This window comes from Aquarana catesbeiana, linkage group LG06, assembly GCF_042186555.1.
Source record: "Aquarana catesbeiana isolate 2022-GZ linkage group LG06, ASM4218655v1, whole genome shotgun sequence".
Lineage (NCBI taxonomy): Eukaryota > Metazoa > Chordata > Amphibia > Anura > Ranidae > Aquarana > Aquarana catesbeiana.
The window spans coordinates 174,935,478-174,961,485 of record NC_133329.1 but is presented as its reverse complement, the minus strand read 5'-3'; the positions used below and the strand labels follow the sequence as shown (position 1 = coordinate 174,961,485).

At 41.0% G+C, this 26,008-nt stretch overlaps 1 protein-coding gene across 2 annotated transcripts in view; it reads left to right on the top strand.

Moving 5' to 3' along the window:
- Positions 1 to 13,009, top strand: part of NDE1 (nudE neurodevelopment protein 1) — a gene marked incomplete at its 5' end in the record, with an annotated part of 86,349 nt that extends 73,340 nt beyond the window's left edge. Inside the window, 2 exon segments of one of the 2 annotated variants that reach the window (XM_073591147.1) lie at positions 2,590 to 2,645; positions 10,678 to 13,009. In XM_073591147.1, the coding sequence (XP_073447248.1) occupies positions 2,590 to 2,596 (7 nt within the window). 2 annotated transcript variants of the gene reach the window in all.
- Positions 13,010 to 26,008: the final 12,999 nt, after the last annotated feature.

Sequence of the window (26,008 nt, the reverse complement as noted above, 5' to 3'; positions counted from 1 at the left end):
ATGTTTTGCCCCACCCCCAGGCTTAGTCATGGAGATGCGGGTCTGCTGGTGGCAGGGTAATAAATACCATCATCCGCCACCTAAATATTGATGTGGGTAAACCACTCAAAGTTTTTAAAAGGACAAGTGAGTGAAAAATGCACCATAGTCAAGAGCTTCATGTGTGGTATAGCCATACTGAAAACTGATTTTAGACAATTTAGAAGCATGTATACACATGTGCAAGAGGTAAAGGACTAAATAAGTGAAAAAATAAAAGTATTGAATGCAAAAAGGAAGAAATGCCAAACCAAGAAGCAATCCTACAAAAGCCTAATCCCCTAGAAAAAAAAAAAAAAGAGAAGCTTGGGTTAGCAAGGATGGAGAATGTGCCCTAATGAGACCCATGAAAATCGTAAAATCAAAAATTGCAAAAAAGCCCAGTGTTCACAGAAGGAAAGGGGATAAAGACCCCAAACAATATCTTATTCCCAACAATAATTGATGCACAATTCTTTAAGAGAAATGTGTGAGATGGGGGTCAAAGCTAGCAAAATCTTAGCGAGCTGATCGGGTAACCTATAAGGACACAAACTGGGATGAGTCCATTTATGGGATTCACTTGTGTAAGGAAATGGTCTACAACTGGGAAAAAAAATAAAGAATGTTAATATGGATAATTTGCTGGATTCACTGATCTTGTGAACCTGCACAAAGATGTCCTGTATGTAAATGTAAAAAAAAAAGTTCACCGGAATCAGTTGAGTGTTGCACTCAAATCTGTCTGCTTAAATATCACAAGATTGTGACCTAGTCCACAGAAACTAACCTTAAAGAGTTTCCCCCAGAAAAATTTAGGTTAGCAGCTACAAATACTGTAGCTTCAATATAAACACATCTGTGCTGGAAGGTGCCCCACAGGGGTGTTACTCTAGGCTCTTGTCCTGGCAAATCCTGATAAATGCCACATGGCTGCCCTCATAAGACTGGGGGGTGTCTAGATGCACTGAAATAAACCGAGGGTGCACTGACCTAGTGCATTATCCTAAATTTTACTTTATTAAATAAAAGCATAATCACCAACATGCGCTTGAATACAGCATATCAAATATTAGGCAGCTTTACCTCCATGGTATCACAAAACAGATGAAACGTCCCATAGGAAGACTGGCTGACGCGTTAGTTGGCTCTGAGGAAGAGGCGATACCTCCTGAATAGTGTCTTGGCAAAAGGTTGATACCGTGGACGTAAAGCTGCCTACGTGGTTGGATGGTTAGGTTGAAAAAAGACACAAGTCCATCTAGGTCAACCATAAAAATAAATATCAAACAATCCCATATACCCAGTCCTATACCCACAGTTGATCCAGAGGAAGGCGAAAAACCCCAGCAAAGCATGATCCAATTTGCTACAACAGGGGAAAAAATTCCTTCCTGGATCAACTTCCCCTATAAATGTTAGTACCCAGTTATATTGTGTGCATTTAGGAAATAATCCAGGCCTTTCTTAAAGCAATCTACTGAGCTGGCCAGAACCACCTCTGGAGGGAGACTATTCCACATTTTCACAGCTTTTACTGTGAAGAAACCTTTCTGTATTTGGAAATGAAATCTCTTCCTCTAGGAGTAAAGAGTGCCCCCTTGCCCTCTGTGTTGACTGTAAAGTGAATAACTCAACACCAAGATTGCTATATGGACACCTTATATATTTGTACATGTTGATCATATCACCCCTTAATCTCCTTCTCAAGACTGAATAAATTCTGTTCCTCTAATCTTTCCTCATAGCTGAGCTCCTCCATGCCTCTTATCAGTTTGGTTGACCTTCTCTGCACTCTCTCTAGTTCCCTGATATCCTTTTTGAGAACTGGTGCCCAAAACTGAACTGCATAGTCCAGATGAGGCCTTACTAATTTGTACAGGGGCAAAATGAACTCTCTCGGTCTTGGTCTCTCTCCCACAGCTTGGCATTGTATGCTATTATTCAGCTTATGATCTACCAAAACCCCCAGATTTTATTCCACTATGAACTCCCCCTAGTATGTATGATGCATGCATTCCTGTTGCCCCCAAGTCCATTACTTTACATTTATCAACATTAAACCTCATCTGCCGCATAGTCGCCCAATTAGACAGTGAATTGAGGTTGGCTTGTAAAATGGAGACATCCTGTAAGGACGTTATTCCACTGCATAGCTTGGTGTCCTCTCCAAAGACTGAAATGGTACTTTTAATACCAGACCCTATATCATTTATAAAGATGTTAAAAAGTAAGGGTCCCAACACTGAACCTTGGGGTACACCACTGATAACCTTGGGCCATTTGAATATTTGATATGCTGTATTCAAGCGCATGTTGGTATTTAATAAAGTAAAATTGAGAATAATGCACTAGGCTGGTGCACTCTGTTTATTTCTTGATTTTCATTACAAGTACTGTACCTGCTGACTTTTAACAAAGGGATACTTGCCTGTCCAGGGATCCAGCAATGTCCTCACCTGAGCTGATTCCACTTTAACCACTTATCGATCGGCTTATGGCGGCAAAGTGGTTCGTTCCAGCGAATCGCCGTATGTGTACGTCCTAACTTTTTTTTTTTTTTCTCTAAAGGCAATAGGTGCGTGTGCCGCTGGCGGGCGCGATCGCGTGCACGAGACCAGGAACAGGTGTGTGTGTGTGTGTGTGTGTGTGTGTGTGTGTGTGTGTGTGTGTGTGTGTGTGTGTGTGTGTGTGTGTGTGTGTGTGTGTGTGTGTGTGTGTGTGTGTGTATAAACACACACACCCCTGAGACATATTGATTGATCCTACTACGTAGGGACAACAATATGTCTCCTACAGTCAGTTCTATCCCCTCAGTTAGAACACACCTAGGGAACACACATTTAAGTCCTTGATCGCCCCCTAGTGTTAACCCCTTCCCTGCCTTGTCGCAGTACTGCTTAAAATCGCAACTCACCATCATTACTAGTAAAAATAATAAAAATGCCTTAAATCTTTCCCATAGTTTGTAGACGCTATAACTTTTGCGCAAACCAATCAATACACGCTTATTGCGTTATTTTTGTAAAATAAAAAAAATTAGAATATATATTGGCCTAAACTGAGGAAGAAATTTAAGACATTTTTGGGGGTATTTATTATAGAAAAGTAAAAAATTATGATTTATATTTTTTTTCAAAATTGTCGCCTTTTTTTTTTTTTTTTTTTTTTTTGCACAAAGAATAAAAGCCGCAGAGGTGATCAAATGCCACCAAAAGAAAGCTCTATTTGTGGGGGGAAAAAAGACGTCAATTTTTGTTTGGTTACTGCGTCGCTCGACCACGCAATTGTCAGTTAAAGTGACGCAGCGCCGTATTGCAAAAAATTGCCTGGTCATTCAGCTGCCAAGTCTTCTGGTCTTTGTGGTTAATTGGCTTTGGGTCAAGGCACCAGCATATTGGGTAAGGGAAACAGGCAGTGAAGCCTTGTTTCCTACTGCGCATGTGCGAGTCACGCTGCGCTTTGTGAATGGTTCTGCTTTCTTCTGGGACTTGTGATCTGTCCCAGAAGGCTGCGGGGGGAGGGGGGGTGGCGTCGGCTCAGATCGCCACAGCAGTCTGTCTGGAAGTGGGAACGAGTATCTATCAAAACCAGGTACCCGCTTCCGCCCAAAAAGTGCCAAATATGGCAGTGGAGGGGCGCAAACAAGCGGAGCATCCCCTTTTGGGTGAAGATCTGCATTAAAGTGGAGTTCCAACACCCCCCCCCCCCCCCCCCCCAAAAAAAAAAAAAAATTTGTAATGTGTTTTTAAAGAAAAATAAAAAAAAATAAAAATTTGGAGAAATTTTTTTTTTCTCACCTCTAAATGCCTGTTGCTAGGGGGTCCCTCGTAGTTTGCCTCTTTCGGTGCCTGGGCTGTTGACATCACTTCCCTCGGTGCAGGAAGGGAGATCGCCTCTCTCCCCTCCCTCTTGTCAATCATCTGGGACCAGTGGCCCAGTGACCAGTCCCAGATGAATGACAGAGAGAGAGAGAGAGAGACCTATAATAGGGCTTACCCATAGGTACTGTAAATATCTCCTAAACTTGCCTCATTGGCGCATGCCCTCCTGAAGGTCCAGCTTACAGTGTCAGACCTTTAAAGCCTGTGCCGGAAACGGCGGCTCCAGCCAATCACATAGCTGGAGCCCACAAACTCGAAGACAGATGGGGAACATGTCGGCCCTCTCAGCGGTGACATTACAGCCCTGGAGGGCTTTGTTTCAAGGTGAGTATTGCATATGCGATGCATACTAGCACATTATGTCATTGCCTTGCAGGTGGGGGGGTATTTTTCATTGGAGGTTTACAACTGCTTTAACCATATAGGAAGATTTTTCATTTGAACTCTGCCTGTAAGGATACTTTCAGCAAACATCTGTTTAATTTGGCAAATGCCTATAGCTGAAATCTCCAGCTGCAAAGCTACCCCCTTCAAGACAAAGTCTCAAGGTCTGAGCTTACTGCATGATGAAAGAGGAACCCTTCTAGTGGAGAGACTGAATCGAGCAGAAATCTGGAAGATTTCCTTTGTGCCCTCACCTTAGTGTATGCACTGAGACTCCAAATCTGGACAATCTTTTTGTCTAGGGGACTTGGTCACCGCAGGAGATATCGTTGCCAATTAACATCCTTGGAACTGAGGGCAATTAATTTTGTCCTTCTGCATTTACTGGTGCAGCTGAAGGGTGTTCCTGTAAGGGTCCAGTCGGACAATGCCACAGTGATGGCATTTATAAATCATTTAGGAGGCACCAGAAGCTGGGTGGCCCAAGAGGAACTTCACGTTCCCAGACTGTCCACCGTGCATATTCCAGGTGTGGAAATTTGCTAGGCAGTTTTACTCAGCTGTCAAAAGCTGTCTCCAGGGGAGTAGGCTTTAAACATGAAGGTGTTTGAGGAACTCTTGTCGATAGTGGGGCTCCCCAGATGTTGATATTCTGGTGTCCAGGTTCAGTACAAAGCCGGACAGGTTTGCCTCCAGAACCAGGGATCCTCAAGTGTTTGCGGTCGGTTCTATGGCACAATGAGTCCATTGCTTTCCAATTTGGTGTTTTCCACCGTACTGTTTAGGGATGCACCGAAATTTCGGCGTCCGAAAATGGGCTTTTTGGCAAAATGCCAAAAGGAAATCACGCCAATAATGATGCAGAAAATGGGGCGGGGCCCCGCCCCCCGCCCCTGGTGCTGCCCAGTGCGGGGGTGTAGTTCTGGACCATCCCCGTCCAGCCCCAGTCCAGTCCTCTCCCTCCCTCCTTGACGAGGCGGCTGAAAGCAAAACCGTGCTCTATCTAGGGAGAAAAGCTGTCAGCACACTGCGTTGAGGACAGCTTTCCTCCATAGAGCATTGTTCTTGGCTTTGCCTTGCTAACACTGCCCTGTCCTGATTCTGTCTGACATGCCTAAGGCAGACTGCATGATGGGCACTGGTAGGTTGCTGGGCACTGGTGAGGCACAGGCAGGCTGCAAATGATGGGCACTGGTAGGCAGCTGGGCACTGACAGGCTGCATTTAAAGGAATGCATTTATCTACTGTCCCATGTCTGCAATCTCTGACCATCTCCTGTACCATGTCTGCAGTCTTTGACCATCTCCTGTACCAAGATATTTTTTAAAAAGTATCGGACACTTTCAGTTTTCGGCCTAGTGTATTTTTCATTTTCGGTATCGGTTTTGGCACCAAAAAACCCATTTGGTGCACCCCTAGTACTGCTACATCATCTGCTTCACAGGTTTTGCGTAGCAGGCACTCCAGTGATTTTTGTTGCCCTGGCGTGGCCAAGGAGAGCGTGTTATTCCGACATTGTGAATGTATTGGAACGGGCCTTGGATGCTGCTGGATTAGTAAGGACCAAGTCACAAGGTATTCGCTTTAATCCTTAAGGCCCCATTCACACCTGAGTGATTTGTAGCTTAAAGCCTGAAGCTACAAAACGCTAGAGGGGGAAAAAAATGAATTCTCTATGGAGATGGTTCACGGCTCCACTCCAAAATGCCTGAAGCTCAAACAAGTTCTAGAGCTTTTAGGCAGATTACAGGCTTTTTTTTTTTTTTTTTTTTTAACATTGTGCACAGGTCAAATGGTCACCAATTGCAACTTTCTGCCTGAAAACGGAATGCTCAGGTGTGAATGCAGCTTTACAGTCACTGGCTGCAATGGCATGGCTGTTGAAGCTAGAGTTTTAAGAGGCAGTAAAGTCTTTTGATTCCATTATTTCCTAAACTTCAGAACAGTAGAAGGTGACTTTTAAGATTTGACACAGTACTTGGAAGATTTCTACTGCTTTGTGTTTGGATCTCAGCTTATGTTTTATTGGTGCTGAAAAACAAAATAAATGTCTATAGTGTGACACAGCTCCTGTCAGTTGTTGATGGTGTCTATCTGCCACATAGAATTTTGAGATTCGTAAGGCAAATGGGTGACAATATAGCAGGACGTAAACTGTTAAGTACTGGCCACTATCTAAATCCATCAATCACATCTACCTGCACTGCTAGCATTCTACTAGTATGGCTGACTCAACTCCAAGAACTTCTAGAGGGGGATGTGCCTAGGGAAGAGCTAATCAAAACTGTCCATCCCTGCTTTAACCAGAGCGGCAGCCTACCTAGCAGATGCGTCAGCAGAAGCAGTGCAGATAACATCCAGAACTATGGCATTAATCCGATCAGCCAGGAGAGCCTTATGGCTGAAGACGTGGACTGGGGACATCCCCTCAAAAAAGATTGTGTGGCATCCACTTAACGGGTAAATTTACTCTTTTTGGCCCAGACTTGGAAGCCATCCTAGACAGGACTGCTGACAGGAAAAAGGGTTTTCCACGGTGCCAGAAGAAGCCAGGGAAAATGCCTTTTCTTCAGCCCAGGAAATTTTAATAAAGGAGAAACTAAACGCTGGCCTTCTCGAGGAAGAACAAGGAAGACTTCATCCTCAAGCCTTCCTCGTCCAGAAATGAGAAACAATTACGGTTTACAGGTGGGGGCAGACAGACTCTGCAGAATTGCAACAGGATACTTAATAGGGCCCCCCCCCCCCCCCCAACCAGATACTTAGCGACCACACTTCAGAGGAACAAAAACCGAGCGGAGGGCCTTTTTATGCCCTCTAGAATTGCCTCAAAAAGGTAATTTGTCCAGTCCCACTGGGAGAAGGAACAGGCTTCTACTTGCACATATTCGCAAGAAAGAAGCCACCGGGGAAACTCTTACTGAATCTAAAACCTCTACAGAAAGATAAATTAAAACTGGTTCAGAATTGAATTCATCTACTCAGTCATGGAATAGCCTACCTGCCGGAGTCTTCATGGCAACGGTAGACTAGCAAGACGCCTACCTACACATACCAATAAAAAGTCACCAAAGATATATCTGAGATTTGCGGTCCTGGTTCCAAAAGCAACCCCTACACCTGCAATACACCTTGCCCTTTTGGAATTTTTTCCGCGCCCATAATTTTCCCAAAAATTGTGGCAGAAGCTTTAAGACAACAGGGCATAGGAGTTCCATATTTGGACGACCTCCTATTCAGATTCAGCGAAGAGCCTGACAAACAATCTGCACACAAACCTCAATTACTTGCAAGAGCTTGCCTGGATAGTGAACTTCAAAAAAAGTCTCAATCCTAAGCCAAAGGGTACCTAGGCTATGTGATGGATGTCAGTAAAGCAAAAATCTATGGAAGAAAAGACCAGGTAGTAACATATTTGACAATGGCATAAGTCCCAGAACTGTCATGCCCCGTCTGATAGTCATTGAGTCTCACATCCTCTATTCTGCCCATCCACATGGGCTCAACTACATGCGAGGCCACTGCAAAAACCATCTTCAGGACCAGTGGAAAGGGAATCCAACAACTCTGGACACAACTATACAGGTCCCACAGTCAGTCAAGGACACTCTCCATTGGTGGAAATCCACTCTGTTACACAGGACGCTGATGGATGCACTGCTAGCGGTGGGGAGCGCATATGACGGACTGCTTAACGCAAGGCAAATGGAATCCCCACTGGACATAAGCCTCCTCTAATGAGGGTGTTAAAAGCAGTAGAGCAAGCTTTGAGGGCATTTCAGTCATCGCTTTCAGGGCAAGCATGTCCAGGTCGAGTCAGACCATGCCAGCACCATGGCTTATCTAAACAGACGATGAGGAACACAATCTCCTCACCTAATGTGTCTGATGGATATCCTATTGTGGGCGGAAGTTAATATCAGGTCTATCTCGGCAATCCAATAGACAATACCCTTGTAGACTTTTTGAGCTGAAATGCAGTGAAACAGACAGAATGGTCCCTAAATCAACCAACCTTCTCCTGGATTACTGAAACTTTGGGGATGCTTGAGGTGGATTTGTTTGCGTCAAAGGTCAACGTGAAAGTTCTGAAATGTTTCTCTCTGGACCCAACAGGCGGCAATCTAGGAGTGAACGCCTTTGATCAAAACTGGTCATACCAGCTATGCCTCCCCCGCCACCCTAATACCCAAAGTGATTCAAAATATCTAGAAAAAAACAATAGTGATCCTGGCAAGCACACTTAAAATTGCCAGACTTGCCAAATCTTCTGGCACAAAGGCCGATAGCCCACCTGATCATCAGGTTGATATCTTTCCACCTAGTTGCTGAGAGGGTGATGTTGCAAAGGAAGGGGCTGTCGAACAGAGTAACACCATACTGGCCAGCAGAAAGTCACCAGGGCCATTAACAAAAAATTTGCGACAGGTTTGTCACCTGGAACAAAAATAAAGGGAGCTCAGAGGGAAATACTCCCCAGTTCTAGATTTTCTGCAGTAAGGGGCAGACAAAAACCTTTCCCATAACATTCTTAAGTAGTGGCCTTCTCTTCCTCCTTTGACATCAGATTGGCAGAAGACCCACTCATAAAAAGGTTCCTTAAGAAGATTTAGACCAATAACACAGCCAAGTCCCGGTATGGGACCTTTCCACGGTTCTTAGAGGTTTTCTCGCGGCCCCATTCGATCCGTTGGAGGAATGTTCAGATAAATACTGTACCTTACTTTAAGGCAGAGTTCCTCCTGGGGAAGAAAAAATTGAGTCAGCAGCTACAAATACTGCAGCTGCCGTCTTTTAATATAAGGGCACCTGCCTGTCCAGGGAGCCCGCAATGTCCTCACACAAAGCCGACCCCATCCCTTGGCTCCGGGTACAGGCGCCAACATCCTTACTAAGGGAAACAGGAAGTGAAACCTTGCACCTTCACAGCCTGTTTCCTACTGCGCATGCGCAAGTTGCGTTGCGCAATCGGAATGGTTCCTGCTGTTTTCTGGGACCTGTGTTCCCCCCCCCCCCCCCCCCCCAAGACAGCGGGGGGGAGAGGAGGGCCCAGACATTGCATAGTTCGCCGCACAAAGTGCAGCAATATATGCCCAGAAGTGGAAGCAGATACCTGAATTTGACAGGTATCTGCCCCCCCCCCCCAAAGGTGCCAAATGTGGCACCAGAGGGGGGGGAGGAATCATTTCAGCAGAAGTTCCATTTCTGGGTGGTACCCCTAAGTGGCCTTGGTATCAGCCAGGAAAGTAAGCGAAAATACGGTGCTATCCATGATGGAACCCTACTGTTCAATTCAGCTAGATAAAATAAAATGACTTTTCAGATGCGGCTTTCTTGCCTAAAGTCTTTAACTTTTCATAAAACTATTATCATTCCCTCCCTTCCAGCTTCAATATTCCAAAGTGGACGTCGGGAAAATACTTATAGCGTACCTTTTTAAAAGAACCAAGGACTGGTGAAAATCTACTTCTCTGTTTGTTCTTCACTCAAGGAACAACAAGGGGAAACCAGCTTCGAAAAGTACTATAGCTAGATGGATCATGCTGGCTATACAGTTGGCCTATCAAGTGCACAACCTTGGGATCAAAGCTCACTCTACCAGGGCCTGGGTTTCCTCGGTTGCAGAAAGAGCTGGGGCAACACTGAAGCAGATCGTCAGGGCAGCAACATGGTCGAGCTTCAAAACCCCCCTTAGGCATTACCGCATCCACCGCCTGTGCAGTCAGGATCAGACTTTTGGGCACAAAGTGTTGCAGGCCTTGCTTCCCCCACCCCCAGTAAATATTGCTTGCTACATCCCCTCAGGTTCTGCCCTGGAAAACAATTGGAGAAAACCGAGTTTGGTACCTGGTAACTTTTTATGAGAAGTCTTCCAGGGTAGCACTTGTTGCCACCCCAATTGTCAGTCATACCTGTATGCCTCAGTATTAAAGTATCAACAGACCAAATTCTCATCTAGGCATTTTGGTTACCTGGGTTTCCAACTTTTTAGAATGGTGGACAACTGTGTTTCCTGTTTTAAAGGTGGGAGCAGCCTATCTCCGATGCTGCCCTGGAAGACTTCTCAGAGTTACCAGGTACCTAAATGTTTTCCATATCTAGCTATTTAGTTCATCTTTTGAATTGCCTACACTGCAAATATTCAAAGGTGAATAAGAATTCACTTGTTTACTATACAGTACACATTATATGACCTGTCCCCAGATTATTGTCGTGTTTTTATTTTTATTTTTTTTTTTTTTTTTTTTTTTTAGTATTTTACTTTTCAAAAATGAAAAAGTGGAAGGAAAGGTAAATGTGAACTATATGTATGCTAAGTGTCATGTGATGCTTTTTTTCATAATGATTTGCAATTTCTTTTTTGTTAAAATGTTGTGTTCTTTCTTTACAGGCTAGCTAAAAGATTGGATTTTGTGGGATCGGTGTCCCAGGACATTCCTTTGCAAGGGATGCACTCTCCTCAAGGTGTAGTCAAGATGATACTGTAGGAAATATAGCACCGTGAACATTAAGCGTCCTATTGGAAAACCACTAAAATCAAGAAGTTAAACTTCATGTACATTTTCATAATGGATTACTCAAATAACCGCTCATTTCAAGAAGCCTTCATTGTGTGGAGTTCATGTTTTGAAATCCTTTCATCTTACTAAATTGGTGGTTTTTAAAGATGGGTGTAATGTATGTGACTCCAACAGAGGATTGAAGTAAGTGTGCACACGGCAAATGGGAACCTTTGCTGTTTAACACCTGAGTTGAAAGAGGACTCTAATCTGTGGAATCTAGTCCAAATTTGGTATTTTGGTGCTCTGCATTGACATACTAGTAAAAGCTGATTTACTTATCGGTTACCAAAAGTTACTGGTCTTTCACTTTTATGTCTTTCTGTAAACTGTCCCAAATTAGTTTTAATACCTTAGCTTCCCAAGTCTGTTCCTCCATTACCCCTAGAGGTTCCTGTTTTTTCAAAGCTTTGTTATAGGAACACCGGTATATTAATCAATAGTACTTATGCAATCATGCAGGGATAGTGAGCTCTGAAAAGGAAACATTAGCATGTCATGGTACTCCTTTAGGTTTCCTCATATTGTTAAAGGGCAAGTTTTTTTTTTTTTTTTTTTTTCAGATGCACAGTGGTCCTACTGCCCAACTGGCACTATTTACAACGAAAGGCTGTGCCAAGCAAGGCACAATGAACGTTTCCAGAACAGGGCTGAAAGCAAATCCGTATCACTGCTGGGTACACTGAGGGGGGTGTTTGTTGGGGAAAATGACACTGTATCATTGTATAGCTGTCCTATAAAAATATTATATTTTGTTTTAGCCACAGAAAAATGTAAGTATGTTCTGCAGGTAGGCATACTGTACATAAAAAATCAGTTTCTTTTATTGGCAGCCATTGTTTTATAGACCAGCACACACTGCTTCTTTGCACACTGCATTGGAGACCGATATATATTATGATTGTGTATATTTTTAAAGGAAGGCAGCTAATTATAGGTGCTATTGTGGTCCGCTTGCTAATAATGTAGAGCAGTGGTTCTCAACCTTGTCCTCAAGTACCTCCAACAGGCCATGTTTTTGGCATGTCTCTTAAATAAAATAGCTGTCCAAAAAACCAAGCCATTGACTCTGATTTAAAGCACCTGTGCAAGCTAAAAGAAAACCTGCACACATGCCCTGTTGCGGGTACTTGAGGACATTGTTGAGAACCAGTGATATAGAGGATCAGTCATATTTAGTGCATTTTATGCTGCACCAAATATATGGGGAAATCACCAGGGATCTTTGTAGCCACTCAAGGTCTAAGTGATCAACTTAAATTGTGAAGATGGTCACTCCCACAAATTATAATGTACAGCACAAAATATTTTAAAGTGGAACTAGGCTAAGTAATAGTAATATTGGAGAAGAGATGTGCTTTGTCTCGTCTGTATTAAAACTACTTACCTGCCTGTCTGCCCTTCTACAGTGAGCCGTGCGCGCACAGCTCACAGTATTCGGCAATGCTGAATCTGACTGAACTCCCGCGCGTGCGTGGCAGTGACATCATCCCAACTCAGCCAATGACACTGGCTGGCAATCGGGACCCAGAAGCAGGCTGCTGGAAGACATCAGCGGCCAGGTGGAGAGCTCGATGAGACCGTATTGAGTATTGTTCTCTTTAACTTTTTTTTTTTTTTTTTTTTTTTATTAGAGGTAAGGGATTTTCATTTTTTGCTACAGTATATTGAGCTTTGCTGTACACCACTGCATTAACCTGACAAGGCTAATTTATACAGTGGACAGGTTTGAGTAGAATCTTACTAAGCTAATGGTGTCCATACACATAATGATCTGATCAAATGTTTTTTCAACAAATCGGACAGTATGGCTGACTCTGTATGGCCACCATTTAGCTTGGGTTTTTTTTTTTTCTTGGATCTCTAGGAATGTGTATATGGAAAGGTCTTATGTATTGGTAATATATTGCTCTGTTTTTCATATGCAATTTTAAGAATGTTCCAGACTGTTATACATACATAGATCGCTATCATAATCCATCCTAACAGTCTGCAAGTTTGTTTTATTGGTGGTTGTGGGCAAAGCACACTGTTCCTAATTTAGCATCTTTTATAAATATAAGTAATGTGACAGCTTACCATCCCATATTTTTTTTTTTTTTTTTTGTCTGTTTACCTTCATAAAGTATAATAAACAGCAAAGTGCAGCGCTAATATAATATATGAAACAGAAATGAATCTCACCAAGTGACATAAAAATAATCAGTGAGCAAACCTATTACAATTCAATCAATGTTAAACAAAAACTAAAATCGCAAGTGCGTGTGAAAAAAATTATTGAAAAAGAAGTCCAAAAGTTCTTGATCAATCCACAAGAAAATAAAGAACACCCATCCAGGAAAAGATGTGACAAAGGTGCCTATAAATGATCCACCAAAGCGTGTGTGAGTAGAATCCGCTTACCGGACGGTGATGACTGCTATTACGGCAGTCTCGCCCAGCATAGGGATTATGGTCTCCCAAAACCAGGGGTACAATGCAGGATCAGTGGTTCTAACAATCCATCAAAACCGGAAATACAAAAGAGAACACTTCCATAGCGCAATATTGTATGATAAAAGAGATTTAATAGTAAAAACGAAGGAATCACACTTACAATATAGCAGAAGGTATGCAGCATATGAAATATCTAGCAGAGCGGTGGCGTCTCCGTGTACCGCGATTCACTTCCTGTATTCAAGCCCATCCGAGAACGTGATGACGTCACCGTCGTAGGCTCCTCCGTACGCGTTTCATCACGATTGGACTTCTTTTTCAATAATTTTTTTCACATGCACTTGCGATTTTAGTTTTTAACATTGATTGAATTGTAATATGTTTGCTCACTGATTATTTTTATGTCACTTGGTGAGATTCATTTCTATTTATTTCATATATTATATTAGCGCTGCACTTTGCTGTTTATTATACTTTTGAGAGTCAGATACTGGACTTTATAGGGTGCTGGCAGCTTATTTTATTCATTTTTATTTATTTTTTAATCCGAGCGCAGCTTTTACCCTGTTTTGGGTTTTCTTTTCTACCTTCATAAAGTGTCTGCGGGGTATACATTTTGTTTTTAGCTAACGCCCACTTTTTACCACTTTTAAAGCTTTGATAATGGGAAGGAGGTATACAGTATATTGTCCTATGTGGCTGGTTAGATGTCACGCCTAGCTGTTTTAAAGACATCGCTACCTCAGTTAAATGTAAAAATTTGGTTTTGATAAAAAAAATAGCAGGGTTCACGTTCTCTTGATGTAAATCACCAAGATGCATTGTTTGTAAGCACATCTGTGTTCCTATTTATTTAGTTATTCATGTTAACGGTCCTTTTTATGGCTAGGATAATTCATTAGGGAAATATTCCATGGGAGCTGAGTGGGACTCCTCAAAATGGCCACAAGGGTGCAAACACAGGAATCCAAACACCAGAATCTCATAAGTAGGGTCTGAAAGATATGAGAAAATGTCTGGTGGTTTAACTTTCTAGCATGCTTAAATATCCCGTTTGGGTTCACTGAAACAATAAGAGCATATCACGGCTTTGGAAAATAATGTAAAAGTAGCCAGTTGCAGTTTTATCTAAAGTGTGTGGGCACCTTTTATTTAACAAATGAATAGTGCTTTTACTGCAGTCCTTTGAACCTACAACTGGGTTGTTGGTAGGAACACGGTGAAAACACAAAGGCTGTCATTGCTGATTTTACCATTGAAAAACTACAGTAAAACCTTGGATTCTGAGCATAATTCGTTCAGGAAACGTGCCTGTTATTCAAAGCACTCGTATATCAAAGCAAATTTCCCCATAAATAATGGAAACTCAGATGATTTGTTCCGCAACCATTTATTGGGAAATCCTTCTGGCTATAGTCCATATAAAAAGATTGACAATGTGACGTTAAGGCAACTTCAGGGAATGCCTGGGTTATTTTCCTTTAGCCTACGTTCACATTGGAGCATGTTTGAAATCGTGGGAGTTCAGCTGAAAAAAAAAAAGCTGCTTTTACATGCATTTTATTTCAGCTTGAAGAAGCTTGTGCTTTTTTTGTGCTCTTGTGCACGTCTTTATTGAGCTCCTTTTGAGCACAAGCCTCCCCCCCCACAAACTTCCAATCTGTATGGGCACAAGTTGAATAGAAGTCACCTTGAAGTAGTACTACTACAAGACCTCGCTTGTTTATCAAGTTAAAATGTATTAAAAAAAAATTGCACTTGCAGACCAAGTTACACGCAATCCAAGGTTTTACTGTATCACTTCATTGCTGACCTGTAACATGCATTTGTAGCAAGTGAGGTCAGAACCCCTGGTCAGCCCACTTTTTCTGAGTCACTTAAAAATGACTGAAGCCTTTTGATTATAATGACAAGGAGTAACTAGCATTTACAGCAATGAAAGCCACTACCTGTCACTGTGTGGTTTTGTATTTTTACCTTTCTGAAAGATTTGTTACTAAATGCAAATGATGAAAGGTTACGTAAAATGATCATGAATTTTTTGAGCGGCAACAGAAAATTAAAGGGTTTCTTCAGGTAGTCCTACCTCTTGTAGTATTTTAATGGCACATTTTTTGTTTTTGGTACCAAATGTAATTAAACTAAACTATGATGATGCTTTAGAATTCCAGCACGGTGTACTATAATGTGAGGAATTTGTAGTTCTAAACTTTTCTAACGTTCTGTGTGGATTTTTAAATAAATTTTACTTTGATTATAACACAAAGTATTTATTTTACGCTTTTTTTTTTCCCCCAAATTTGAGTTTTGACTGGTACGAAAAGTGTGTGAATTTATATAGGTCATTGCCGACCCTTTCACATCTGTAAATGTTGGATATTTTGGCAGCCATGCAAATCCAAAGACTTTAAAACTTTTTCAGTAACTATCTTGGAATAAGCAGGAAGATCTCAAATTGACTTACCTGGAGCAAAAAAGTGTAGTAAAGTAACAAGCATTAACCTGCATTGCATTAGTGCAGTCCATAAATCAATGGGTTTCCAATGCATCAAAACATCCTAAAATAAAGGACATGTGCCAATTTTTGCAACAATACACTCTAGTGTGTTACCTCTATACATTGGGGTGCTATTCAAAATGTGTCAAAACATGTAATGCTTGTTGTGGTAACGTGTGCTTGCCTAAAAACCCTGTGCTTTACATCAAACCTTTTCAGACCGTCAGCAATGGCATACAAAATTTGCAACAAGGATAGCATTTACCCCCATACAGTATTAAACTAGGTTCCCATTAGATCATCACAAGCGCTGAGTTGGAAGAAGTCGAATCTGTAATACACTGCTCAAAAGATGCACAGCTCTTTGCAGCAACCAGGAAGAAGCCCAAGTAATTAAGAAACAAGAAAAATAAGAACACTGGAGAGTACACGTAGGACCTGTGCAATAATATTCCTTATCGGGTTCTATATTATCAAATCTGTTGTGTATTCTCAAGGCATCATTCTATTCTATTTATTTTTATCATTTTGGATCTCTTAACAATAATAGATATTGAAAACAATGGATATTAATTATAAAAGCTAATTGCTTGCTGTGCGCTCCTGCCTCTGTTTTTAGCTATCCACAACACCACGCATAGAGGACTGCCAACGGTCCTGTGTATGATAATATTTATATCCTCAGCAGAGCCTGTAATATTGTGAGTATCCCTGTCCATAGAAGGAAATGTACTGCTAAGGAAGCTCCACATAAACCAGGCTTTGTTTGACCCTCCTGGAGGGTTTCTATTTCATGATGAATACACAAATCCTAAATGACAGGTTTGGCAAGATTTATTTTATTGTCAGTTAACAAAAGGCACTTTTTTTTTCCCCGCACACTGGTGACTCAATGGAACTAGCATTCATTGGAGGAGAGTGTTATGAAGAAAATGCCCCTAAATGATTAAACCTCATGCCACGTGTAACCAAGACAACAGCTTTTGGGGGCATCCCTCATTGTTGTTAATAACAGATTGCTATATAGAAAACTAATATTAGATAAGATGGTAATATCTATATTTATTATGTGCATTGTCATTTTCAGCATTATCCTTCTTTTTTATATATAATCAATCTAATATTGTTATCTACTATTAATGCTGCATAATAATAGTTATGATTGAAGCTAATAGTAATAGATGATATTCATAATTCATATTTAATTATTTGTAATAGAAGCTAATTTCCATGATCTGCATCATTTGCATCATGATTTGTATTTGCATCTGCATCCACCTGCACCATCATTTGTATCATTTATAAGCATCATCTTCTGCATCTACATCCTTCCCATCTGCATTATCAGCAGTTTGATCAGCCATGTGGTTGACGCTTGCTTCCTTCTGGTGTGGGCTCTCACCTTTAGAATAAATGTGATATCGCTGCTGCAATCTGACAAATAAGGAATCCAATAATGTGCAATAAACGCGTGTGTTGAATAAATATACAGTCCAATAAAAAGATGTTAAAAAAATAGATGCTTGAAATAATATCTTATATAGAAAGTGCTTCAAGTTCTGTGAAAAAAAGTGCTTCTCAGATGAACCAACAATCTGTGACAAGTGCTCCCTTCACCAGCTGCAATGGCTGCTCACCTACTTCCTAGACCCTGAAAGGGTTAAACTGTGTTTAAAGGAGAACTCTCCTTGGCTAATTCAACACTGGAAAAAGTAGTAAAAACTAATGGTCCAATTACAGAGACCACTACACAAGTTTCTAGATGTCCAGGACCAACCACTTACCATCAAGAGGCCAATTTTTGGACCCCAAGGGGCTCATGGAAACCAAGAGATGACTATGGCTACCATAGAGGAGGACCAAGGGGAGGTAATTGCGGAAGAGGTGGAAGACCCCATTATCCCTACAGAGGACCTAATAATATTGATATTCATATTGATAGTTATTTTATGGTAACCAGAGGAATCAAAGAAGGAGCCCATGACTGCCCCGATATAGATATGACAACCAACATGATCATGGTTATCATAATAGAAGTCCTCCACCCACACCTAATGGGTGTGTATCATATCGAGATCATGATCATCATACAAAAAGCCTCATACCAACACACAATAGGTTTGAACCATTGAGAGACGAGTGGGACACCGACAGGACTCCTAGGTATATATAATATATTTTTTTTTTTTTTTTGCGGAATGAAGAAGAGATCGAACTCCCAACCGGACAGACGGGAGGGGGAGAAGTCCCGAGGAAGGAGGGGATGCAGAGCAGGATACAAGAAGCAAGTGAAAAAGAGAACAGTAAGAGAGGGGACTTTTAATTTAACAGATGTAATATTAACTAGGCAAGAACTTGCAGTTCTAGATGCTTGAAATATGTACTGGTGAGAAATATGACAATTTGATGTGTATATTGACGTTCAGAAATATGTGATCAAACTAAACAAAAAAAAATATACTTCTCACCTCACCTTTCCAGGACGGCAACACATGAGATAGGTTCCTCCCTACAGGAAACACAATCAAATCACATTTGTTTTATAAGACCCCACCTTGCCTTATCAGTAGTGCCTCCCTGGAAGCTCCCGGACTTCTCTTGCAGGGGCCAGTGCTGCACCCCAGACCCGGATTTTTTCATCTGATGACCTGGTTAGTGAGTGCCAGAGCCTTAAGGGCAAAGGTTGCTCAGACAGTGATAGACACTCTCCTCCTTGAGCAGGAAGCCTGTGACGAGAAAAATTTACTTTAAGGTTTGGAAAGACTTTTGTACTTGGTGTAAACGAAAACCCTCCAGGATGGGGTAGAGAAGGGTGTGGCTGTCGGCACTCTCCAAGTACAAGTGGCAGCTCTTTCAGTTTTTCTGATGCTAGAGTAGCAAAGGAACCTTTTTTTAATTAAAAGACAGAGCTACCCCTGTCAAAGATAGGTTCCCACCTTGGAACCCAACAAGAGTTCTACAGGCATTTGAACCTTTTAGAAGAAGTTTCATTTTAAATTTTTTGACCATAAAACTAGCCTTTCTCCTAGCAGTTACTACAGCTAGGAGGGTAGGGGACTTGCAGGGTCTTTCCATTAAAGAACCCTTTTTGTTGATCCTTCCAGAATCATCCTCAAGCCAGATCCATTTTATCTGCCTAAGGTGTCTTCAGCCTTCCATAGGACTCCTGGTAAGAACCCTAAGATTGAGGGGGCAAAGAAATTTCATTGTTTAGATGTCAGGAGATGCCTCCTTGCCTATCTACAGAGGGAAAGGGAATTTAGTAGATCTAATAACATTTTAATCCTTCTCTGGACCTAGAAAGGGACTTCAAGCCTCAATCTTCAGTGTCTACATGGATAAGGAAACCAATTTTTATAGCAGAGGAAAGCTCAGGCATATCTGCACCAGCAAAGTTGAAAGCACACTCAACTAGAGCCCTAGCAACCTCCTGGGAGCAAATTCATAGCTCAGCCACCTGGTCCAGTCAAGACACCTTCCTGAAGCACTACCGAGGTGGAGGTCCTTTCACAGCAAGACCTAGCCTTTGGTCAAAGTGTTAATGGTCTCACCCTAAGTTAGGCCTGTGGATTACTTTATTATCCTCATGTGTTGCCGTCCTGGAAGGTGAGGTGAGAAAATTGATGGTTACTGATGACGGTGTTTCTACGAAACCTTCCAGGATGGCAGGCCTACTTCCTGCCCTGTCAAGGGTGGACGAGAATGTACACACTAGGTGGTAAGTGCCTAAATGTTGGAATAACCCTTGTGAATCGGTTGGGAGAATTTCTTTACAACAATTGAGGGTCAAGGGGTAAGGTGGGGCCTTATAAACAGCTGTGATTTGATTGTGTTTCCTGTAAGGAGGAGCCTTTCATCACTCATGCGTTGCCGTCCTGGAAGGTTTCATAGAAATGCCGTTATCGGTAAGTAACTGTCGGTTATTGTCACAACCTAAGGAAATATTAACCTTCTCAAAAGATCGAGATGATCAACATACAACATTTAGAAACCTCCTTTTAATCCTCCAGTAACCGATAATGGCCATATTGAGGTATATAAGAAACTAGTTGCACAGAATCTACAGCCATTGGAGCTTAGAAGAGTAAAGGAAGCAAAGAATATTGAAATCAGAATTAAACGTTTTGAAAATCGTAAAGATCTTGTCAGACCTGCCGATACAGGAGGAAGTGTTATTCAGACAAGAGGCATATAAAGTGGAGCTAAAAAGACAAATGGAAAATAAAACGTATATCCCATTAAGAACTAACCCCACAAGAACCTATAAAAAAAAAAAAAAAAAAAGTTGGAAAAATTGGTTGAGAAAGGTCTAAAGAGGCCTTTTAAACAAAAAAGTAGTTCACTAGTTCTGGATACTTGTAGAATACCTGTTAACTACACAGTCCCCAAAATACACAAGGATAGTTCAAATCCCCCCAGGATGTTCTATTATAAATGGAATCCAATCAGTCTGAGCTAGAATAGGCCAGTTTGTGGATCATTTGCACAAAAAAAATAGATCTTATTTGAGGGACACACAGCATCTCATTCAATTGCTGGGAGAACTACAGATAGAAGACAGACCTTGTATATTAGCCACAGTGGACGTCAATTCTCTCTAGTATAATTGGACATCCGGAAGCAATGCAAGCCACACAATGGATTTTAAAGCGGTTCCCGCGACCATTCCTATTTTTTTTTTTTTTTTTTTTTTTATTCATTCAGACACATGTACAAATCTAAATTTAAACTCACTGTTTTGGTGTTTTTAAGCTGCTGATGTCCGTTTCCTTATCAATAAATATTTATAAAAATAGATTGTGGCCAATCCCATCTTGCTTGTGGGCATGTGAAGCCCACAAGCATGGATTTCCGGGATACGGTGAATGCTGAGCTCCCAGCATTCACCGCTATTTCCCGCACATCCTCAGTGTTTACTGTGAGCAGCGCCGTAAACTTCAGGGTTGCCATCACAACGGGTGGGCGGCGTCGTCGAAATCCCGCGAGAACTAGCGGCAAGCCTCCGCAATGACTCCTGAGAATGATGACAGGAGCTCCCAGGAGGCATTGCACGTAAAAAGGAAATTGCGTAATACCCGCAGTTGACCTGCCCATATCCGCAGATAACTAGACAGGAAGCAGAGAAGGACATTGGAAAAAAAACAGGTACAAAAGAAAATAAAAAAAATTTATATCAGTTTTATAACTAAATACATTCATGGCATGTGATTTGAGCAAAACCTGTAAAATAGGGTGGAGTTCCACTTTAAAACCTTTAAGTGACACAACTAGAAAACTGCAAACCTTTTTTATTGAAAGTTACTTTTTGTTTGTCCACTACTTTTGGCATGGCAATACATATTACAAACAAATCAAGGGTATCACAATGGGTGCTAAATTTGCACCAAGTGTTGCAAATATTTTTATGGCTGCGTGGGAGGAAAAAAGTATTTATCAAGCTACTCCCAAAGAATTATGTACAAACAGTATAAAGATTATGTTCTTATAGTTTGGAAAGGAGAAATCAGTACATTAGACTTTTTAACTAAATTAAATCAATGTCCGGAATATTACTCTTTCGTGGGAATAAAGCGGCTACATTTTTTAGATTTAACCATCTCAGCGATCAACAGATCTTTTAAAACCAAAACTTTTTTTTAATGGATAGAAATGGATACATACCAATTAAAAGCACTATGCCCCGTGGTTACTCCATGTCCCCAAAGGACAATTTATGAGATTACAAAAATTGCACAGAAGAAACTGACTATATAGAACAGGTGGAATTCATAGGCCAAAAATTCATACAAAAGGGATATGATGAAGATTTTATTAAACGGATCGAACAAGTCAGCCAGATGGAGAGAACAATTTTAATAGAAGACAAAATGATGAGTAATAAGTATCAGGATAATATGCCTATCATGCTCAATTATAGCATACAGCATAAGAAAATGGAGAATTTTCAAGAAACATTGGCCCATCCCCACAGTGGATAAACCTCTTATGCAAGTGTTCCCCACACAACAAATTCATGTATAGAAGAGCTCTGACTTTTTACGGGATAAAATGGCAAAAAATGTAGATCCTCCAAAGAAACCATATTTTTACAGTAAAGGGGTTTTTCCCATGCAAACAATGTTATGCATGTACCAAAACTAGAAAAAAGAACATCAAAAGAGAAGTTTACTATTTAGTGGTTGGTTTCTACTGGACTGATAAGTTTGTTTTTAAAAAATGTTTCTGTTCATAATATGCCTACCATCATATGTATAATCAATCCATAAGGCAGCTCAATTAGAATAATTTGTTTTTATTTAATTGCCAAGTCCGTTTTTTAATTGAGATTACAAGCTGTTTACATCATGTCTGAGATTAATATGTTCCATCCAGATTCTACCTTTTTATTGGTGCCTTTTTGTCTCCAAAATTTGGCCATCTTGTTGTAGCCATAGTCCTTTCCATGATCAGCCTTAGATGGCTATCACGCATTTGCAAACTTCTGGGTTTTGTTAAATACACGTCCGCTTAGAGTAGATCACATTAGGAAGCTAAAAAGACACACACTGCGCATGCACGGATTTCCGGGATTGCCAGAGCCTATGGCGCATGTGCGAATCAGTCATTTTTAATTGATTTTAGAGTACAAATGCTATAAAGTCACCCTGCCATAACTGCTCGGCTTGCACTCCAGATGAAGCCATGTGGATGGTGGTGTAACGTGCAGAGGTAGAGTCGGGCGGTGACATATGTGAGACCTGTTGAAACTTAACATGTTATATGTTGTTGTTTATTGAAATAAGTGTGAGTGAACAAATTATATAGCCATTTTTTGAATTTTGGAGGAGGGCTATATTCGTTCTATTTTATTCTAATCTTTTGTATTTTTTCTATTTTTATTTTTTTACTTTATTCTATACTTTTTATTATATTCTGTTCAATTCCTTTATTTTATATTCTATTCTATTTTATTAGGTTTTATATATTCTAAAGCAGCCTAAGTAGGAATCGTGATCTTATTTCACTTTTATACCTTAATGTATTTATTGCAATATGTTTCCATTTTGAATTCAAATTTTATTTTTGAATTCGAATAGTTTTGTTATTTATTTCAGATTCATAGTTGAATAGTTGGTAATGATGAATAAAGACACTAGTCCTTCCAGTTCAACGTGTGTGCGTGTCAATCATTTCCCATATCCCTGTATATTTTGTTCACTAAGATGCACGTCCAAGTGTCTTTTAAAACTATTAATACTTCCTGCAGATACCATCGATTGTGGAAGAGTTCCACATCCTTACCACCCTGACAGTGAAAAACCCCCAAAGTCGCTTTAAGGTTTATCGGCTTTTCCTACAGTCTCTTTGAGTGGCCCCATGTCTTCTTACACTCACTGAGACTAAATAATTTCCAACCTGTGCTGGGATCAAGCTTAGTGCTTGTAGTTGTTCCTTGTAATTGAGGTCCTCCAGTCCCCTTACTTTTGTTGCCCTTCTTTGGACTCTCTCTAGTTCCAGCACATTTTTCCTGAGGATTGGTGACTAGAACTGGAGAGAATACACAAGATGTTTTTATAAGGTGGCAGGATTATCATTTTATCTAGTTTCCAAGAATATCTCTGCCCTTTTTTTTTTTTTTTTTTTTTTTTTTTTTTTAATATTAGTACCACGTGGGCTTTTCTCCAATCAGCTAGTACCATTCCTGTCAGTATGCTGTCCATAAAGATTGGGAATAGTGGTCTGGCTATAACCTGACTGAGTTCTTTGAGGAATCTCGGGTGTAAGCCACCTGGTCCTGGTGATTTATTTGTGTTAGAGGAACTGCAATCTGCTCACATAATTTGTAATAAAAACATCTTTGCCATTCTGAAGCTTCCCTCCAACCACTTTGCATATTTATGTATACTGTGATTCTGTACTTGCCAAATATGCTGCAGAAATCTCCCTTCACTAAGTCTGGCTACAGCTATTTTAACTGTGGGCAGCTATTGCTGCTGCCGGTGCACTTCCAAGATATACAGTACACAGAGGCACACCTCCAGCTCTGCAGGTTTCATTGGCCCTCTTATGACTCATCCCCCTTCCCTTCCTGGCAAACTCGAGAGAGAGAGCGAGCTGTGCATGATGTCATAAGCCTAGGCCAATGACCAGACAAGAAAAAGGAAGTGGGCTGTTTAAGGTATTTACTCGCAGAAAAAAAAGTTTTACTTTCCAAAGTTAAAACAACAAGGGCAGAAACTTCAATAGATGGAAAGTTGAAAAAAAATACTGAAGGTCTGCTTTAAGCTTTTCTAGTCTTTTCTGGACTCTGGCAGCCGCAAAAGTACATCTTGAGTCGTGTTACTAACAATACAGTTGTGGTTGTTAAACTCCTCCTTTTTCTGTGTAAAAACTGAGGTGAAGATAGCATTTAGTACAGTTGCCTTCTCCTTATCTGTGACCAACTTCCCTTCATCAACCTTTGCGACCAATGTGCTCTGACCTTGCTTTTTTTTTTTACTGTTAATATATATTTTAAAAATTTAATGTATTTATTATTTTTTTTTAAACTCTACTCTGGGGTTGAAGAGTGCAAAATCTGATGCAGCTGTGCATGGTAGCCAATCAGCTTCTAACTTCAGCTTGTTCAATTAAGCTTTCACAAAAAAGCCTGAAAGCTGATTGGCTAGCATGCACAGCTGCACCAGATTTTGCGCACTCCACTCTTAGTAAATCAACCCCATGTGTGTCTCGTAGGGTTTTTTTTTTTTTATATTTATTTTAATATGTTCCTAAAAATAGAAGTGCTTTTTCTCAGTGTTCTATTTCTAGGATTTGGTCCCATTTAACATCTTGTAGTATGGAACGCAGTTTAGAAAAGTCCTCTTGTTTTGAAATTTAGTATTCTTGTACTACCCTCGTGTCTCCTTTTTCCTTTGATTTATGCTGAATGTAATTATCCTGTGATTGCTAGTTCCAACGTTGTCCTGTATTTCGGCATCTGGACCAGATCTGAGTCATGTGTAATAAATAGGTCTAGCAATGCATTCTTTCTAGTTGGGGAATCTGATTTCTGAATGTGTCAAAAAGAAAAAAAATATATAAAATTGCGCTGCCTGTGATAAAAATGTTAAATCAAAATATATTGTAACCAAACACTAGATCGGGGATATGCAATTAGCGGACCTCCAGCTGTTGCAGAACTACAAGTTCCATGAGGCAGAGCAAGACTCAGCCACAAGCATGACACCCAGATGCAGAGGCGCTAATTGCATATCCCTGCACTAGATAATTCAAACAGCTAAACATCAATGGTAATCAAATGTCCATATTCGAGACGTGTGTTCATGTCATATTCCAACAAGAAAAAAGCACAGTGCACTGCTCCCGGTGACAATTAAAGATGAAAATAAATCCGTGTTCCACCAGTGTAATAATTAAATGTATCTCTTACCAGATTCACATGATCTCTACGTTTATAGAAGATCATGTTAAGCCTGAGGTAAAAAGGTAAGCTTGAGGTGGCTTGTGTGTAGCTTAGTCCGTTGGCTATGCTGACTTCTGTGACAGATGGCTCAGAAGCCTGAAGATTGGTGTCCCAGCTCCACATCCAATTTTCCAGACTCGCTATACACCTCACCAGGGCCATCTTTAACATGGGGCAAAAGGTGCAGTTGCCCAGGGCCCAATCATTGTCGGCGGGCCCAAAGCAACTGCCCCTTGAGCTCACGCTGCCCGCAAATATTCTTCCCGTGTAGTGGGTGCATCCAATTCCCTGCTTGCTCTCTTGGCTGGTTGATACAAGCGACGCCACTGCAAGTGTGATCGGAGAGGCAAGCTGTGGGCTGGAGCCTGCTTCTCCCTTTAGCAGCCCTGGAGTTGCTGCTACAGGAAGTGAAGCAGAGCGGGTCAGTGTGCCTCCGCCCCTTCTCCGTGCAGTAACTTCTAGCAAACAATGGGTGATGGTGTGCAGTAACTTCTAGCAACCTAATCAATGAGCGGTGATGGTGGGCAGTAATCTCTAGCAGCCCAATCATTGAGCAGTAATGGTGTACAGTAACCTTTGGCAACCCAGTGAGTGGTAATGGGATGCAGTAACCTCTAGCAACCAACTAATGAGCAATAAGGATGTGCAGTAACCTCTAGCAATTAATAAGCCTGGACCAATCGGTGAGTGTGTATCAGTTTCTTATGGTTCTGAAAGGCTTTCTTTTTAAAAAAATAAAATAGATGACAAACATGTTATACTTACCTGCTCTGTGTAATGGATT